The following is a 4,819-nucleotide window of genomic DNA, read 5'->3' as shown; positions in this document are numbered from 1 at the left end:
TATTTTTGCTTTGCTTTTCTTCCTTCTGAATAGTAAATAGTAACAAAAAAGAAAAAAAAAGAGGCGGCGGCCAAAAAGGAGGTGGGCGGGGACGGACGGGAAACACTTCATTTTTGTTATTTTGCTAAATACTAAAAGTAGAATTGGAAATTTTTCATTCTTAGCTCCCAAATTCAATAATTGGAAATTATTAAATTGACAGGTAAATAGGCGTGTCCTCAGGCCCAACCCTCCTCTTCTTTGTTACTATTCACCTTTTTCATCTATTGTCAATCCATACATTGAAGGAGAACCTACATCTGAGGAGATAATTTCGGAATGCCAACTGTCTAAATGAAATCGAGTAATCGCCAGGTTGTTGCTGCCCATGATAAACCCGATAGCATAGAAATATCTGTGGGAAAAAAAATGTTTGGAAGATCTAATCTTTTCAATGTATTCAAGTTTAATGTAAAATCTTAAATCGTATGGTATACTAATCAGTCTAAAGCATTATTTTGGATCAAACCTCTTCTATACTCCACATGACGCCAGAAAACTTTTTTTGTTTTTACCATATTGACTAACCCAACTTACTACGAAAGTAAATTGGCGTAAATTGTCTCGATACAATAAAGATCTTTTGCCTGGGTTCATCGCTCGTCCTCAATAGCGTGAAAAGCCCCTGGGAATTATGGGGGTCTAAATGAATTCTTGATCATCAACTATACCTTGTAAAGTCTTGAAATTTAATACAAGTCACTTTTTGTGTGATTTAAAATCAATACTTTCATACCGTAAAATTGAAAATCAATCAAATTCAAAAACACTCCCTTTTTTCACGTTAAACAATGGTGGATGCAAGGCCGAAATCATGCGTAATTTCTTGGATTCATGCGGGTCTTATCTACATTTCCTTTTCGTTGATGATCAGCCATAGATGAAAGACTTCATATATGGCTGATTGTCAACGAAGCGGAGATAGGTCTTTTGTCAATTCTATATTGTTGCTACGGCAACAGCCAGTGAAAACGAATTCGTTTAATAAAATTATGGGAATGCAAGCATTACTTTAAACAAACAGAACTTTGTGATTCCTAGCTCATTTATCCTGATTGAGGTGTCATATGAAAGGGCAGAAAATGAAATTCCTAGAAATGTGATTTTCTCTTTGAAAATTCAGATACCGTTCGTCTAATGACTTTTTGGTACCCTTTCTTCAAATTGATTTTAATAACTCATGCGTAATATAAACAGCATATGAGTAGCATCAAATGAACGAGGAGGATCTAAGTGTTAAAAATATGTGTCATTTATTAATTATAATTGTGATTAAGTTATGATAAAACATCGATAATTTTCGGTTTCGTTTTTTTTTCTGGGACGCACTGTATGATCGTCGACACACGTACTTTACTCGGTCAACTTAAAGACGTTAGATCGTTCACATTACTCAACCTATAAAGTTTGAAATGTATTTGTTATCTATTTATTTATTGATTATTATCTTTATTGGGAAAGGTTACCTCCGCTGCTGATCAATGACACACCGACTGGGATTCACGCTTCCAGGTATCTTGCCTAAATCGGAAACAATCCCGTACAAAGCTTCTTCTTCTCCTACGGTTCGACGCCTATATCCCGTTAAATATTCTGCCCAGTAAAGCTCCTGCTTCTTCACGTCCATGGTGAGACAAGGATATAAAGCTGATACATCATGACCATGTATAAAGGGCATAAAATGAGAGGTCAACGTAGGCAAATATGTTACTGAGGTTTTAACCAAAACGTTTTTACAAGTTTCGTAGATAACTGAAATATATCATGTTTAATGCATTAAATTTAAATAGAATAAAGGTTTAAACCAATTTTACTTTGAATATGCTCATAGGGTTTCGAATTTAAATTGGTAATGATGTTAAGTACAAATTTAAATAATCTTTATAATAGGGAGTGTACGGTTATTTTCTTACCTTAAGTTTTTGTTTGACTTTCTAAGATCTGCAGTAAGATTTCAGTAATGTCCATATCGAATATGAAGGACACGCACATTATTAAGATATGAATACATTCTAGATGTAAATACTTCTTGAGGACTACAGATCGAAAATGTTGACATTCGAAGAACGATATCGTGGGCTGTCGGTCTATTGGCACATCTTATTTTCTGGGCTGTTTACAAATGAATTTCTCAAAATTTCAGTGTGAACTTTGTCACTGGGAGATAAGACTTCTAGTAAATAAACCCTACCTTCATGTTTATTGGAGAGGAGTGTTCTGTTTGGCATTCCCAACTTAACCATCAAAATGTCGAAAGTCATCTGTCTCAGAAAGATACTCCAGTCAGGAGTCGCAAGATTTCCCCAATAGAGTGCGTCAACCCCGTCATCAAAATATACATTTCCGATCCTCGCGGAGTCCCCGAGCTCTATGAAACTCGAGAATACAAAGTCACTTATATTTGCAACCCAAAGTCCGGTCTTATCGGGGTTGACGATAAGAAGTTGTACAGAAACATCTGCGAGGAGCACAAACAAACAAACCAATAAAAACAGAAATTGAAATGAGAAAATGTATGTTCAATATGCCATTACCTTTCTAATGGGTGTACTCAATATATCAATACTATATTCAAGAACGATATTCTATACTTGCTTGAATGTCGTGTTTTTACGCTGTTTGTGTCGTTGAACAGAAGTAACTCATCCTGGTACTTACCACAATCTGTGTCATCGTATCCCAGATCACACTGACATGTGTAGGCTGGCGTATGACCAGGAGAACCCATGCATGTGCCTCCATTGCGACAGGGGTTAGGTGAACAAAAGTATTCTAAACATGAGGCATAAGAAAGAAGCATGTAAGCTATCATACCGTTTTGGATGGGCCTATGTATCATAAGTATACTGATTAATGGACTGACTGAAATGTTTTCGAAAACAAAGTGACACGAACACACACACATACACACCCACATGTACATTTTTGTTGTATTTATTTATTCATTTATATTTGTTATAGTAAGTTTGTTTTATCCCTCCAAATGTGTTATACAAACATACGATTTAATAAAATATAAACGTTTTTAATATTGATTGCTCATATATAAACATAATCAAACAAAAATTAATTTGCAGTATACATAACTGAGCGTTAAGAATTGAAAGAAAACTTGAAGTATATAAACATTATTTATAAATCAATCGTACATACTATTCACTTTTTATTGTATTAAAAAAAAACTAAAACTGGAGGTGATTTTACTGGTACTCCCAGCTCCCCCTCCCTCAGTCAAACACACACTCACACACAAAGTGAATGTCTGATATCATTCTCAACTCAAGAAAAATTAACTAAATAAGTAAGTTAACATACACACAAACGTGCACGCACACACACACACACACACACACTTTAAACAAAATCATTCTAGTAATTTTGTTTGATTTCTCCGAATGTAAATCAAACAAGAACACAGAAAGCAATCGAGGAATAAATTCCTACCATGTACTACAACAAGGTGGATAGTCGCAATGTAGACTACTGTATTGCCATATTATCGCTGCGGGGGGACCCGAGCCTCGAATCTGTCCGGGGACGTATCAACTAGACCACGGCACCTATACGTATAGTTATTATTGACGCGTATGTAGATATCTCTTTTGAATGAGGAAATTTTAGGGTAATATGTATTGATTTATACTTCGGAAGTGAATAGAAACTAAACACTACATTATTGCTTTTACGACTGTCAGGGTGATTCTGTCATGTTTACTTACCCGCATTTGGTGAATTGCAAATAAGTATCTTAGGATCATCTGCTGTCTCAGTTGATTTTCTGTCAAAGACCACACCCTTCACAGCCATGCCATCGAAGTGTAAAGAAAAAGGGCAGGGATTCGATTCAGGACAATGACCATGGATCCCTGCATAAGAAACACCAGGAAAACCAATGATCATGAGTAAGTACATACACACATGTCTTCTACGATCACAATATTTATTTGTTTGCTATATTAAAAAGAATCGTTTTTTTTTTCTTCAAAAGTCATTGTACTTTCAACTGCTTTGTTGACAATGAGAATTCCATAATTTCTCGATGCCATGGTAATAGTAAAAAATGACCCAAGTTATCTCATTGTGGAAATCACCGCGTACAATAAAAAATCAAACATGTAACATGCTTTTGAAAGAAGAGCGCCCGCAACCATTTCAATTCTACAAGTCTTAAGTAGTTCTTTAATTGCTCCTTTTGGAGATACACACATGTATGTACATGTAATATGTTTGGGTGCAAAATTCGCAGCCAGAATAGGATTACTATCCTTTCAGAAAACATCCAAGTAGTTAGTAGGTTTAATAATTTATAACATTTTCATCCATCCAAAGATGCTTTGATTTTACCAAAAAAGCTTCTGTCCGCCTGATAATAATATTCAGATAAACTGCAATTTGTTGGCGGGCTGCTGACGCCCCCCCCCCCCTTCCATCTCCATACGCCACTAAATTGCATAGCTTTAATGTGAGTGAGCATTAATAACCCTTGTTGAATTACTCCAAATTATAATCTCTCTTCTGCCACATTTGGAACATAGCGAAGAGGTAGGCAAAAGAACAGGCGGCTGGGGTACAACTAATCAACCAATCCAACACTAACAAATCCCGACATCATCTGCATATTGCAAAGGCATAAACACTCACCCTTTACTGATATGAGGATTTGGGCTATCCAAAGGCTGATTAGAATCTAGTAACAACACACAAAAACAACACAGAATAAATCAATCAATGATATTGGCAGTTGAAAATATGAATTGATGTTATTTGGTTGCTAGCATAG

At 35.7% G+C, this 4,819-nt stretch overlaps 1 protein-coding gene across 1 annotated transcript; it reads right to left on the bottom strand.

Moving 5' to 3' along the window:
• Positions 1 to 236: 236 nt before the first annotated feature.
• On the bottom strand, positions 237 to 3,892 carry LOC115921825. The gene is made up of 5 exons (XM_030980057.1): positions 3,759 to 3,892; positions 2,698 to 2,811; positions 2,231 to 2,497; positions 1,506 to 1,686; positions 237 to 394 (listed from the first exon to the last, which is right to left on the bottom strand). The coding sequence occupies exons 1-5, from the start codon at positions 3,844 to 3,846 to the stop codon at positions 247 to 249; spliced, it is 798 nt and encodes a 265-aa protein (XP_030835917.1). The 5' UTR covers positions 3,847 to 3,892; the 3' UTR covers positions 237 to 246.
• Positions 3,893 to 4,819: the final 927 nt, after the last annotated feature.

The sequence above is a fragment of the Strongylocentrotus purpuratus genome, unplaced genomic scaffold (genome assembly GCF_000002235.5).
Source record: "Strongylocentrotus purpuratus isolate Spur 01 unplaced genomic scaffold, Spur_5.0 spur5_scaffold_10, whole genome shotgun sequence".
In the NCBI taxonomy this organism is placed as follows: Eukaryota; Metazoa; Echinodermata; class Echinoidea; order Camarodonta; family Strongylocentrotidae; genus Strongylocentrotus; species Strongylocentrotus purpuratus.
This window is presented reverse-complemented; position numbering and strand designations above follow the sequence as displayed.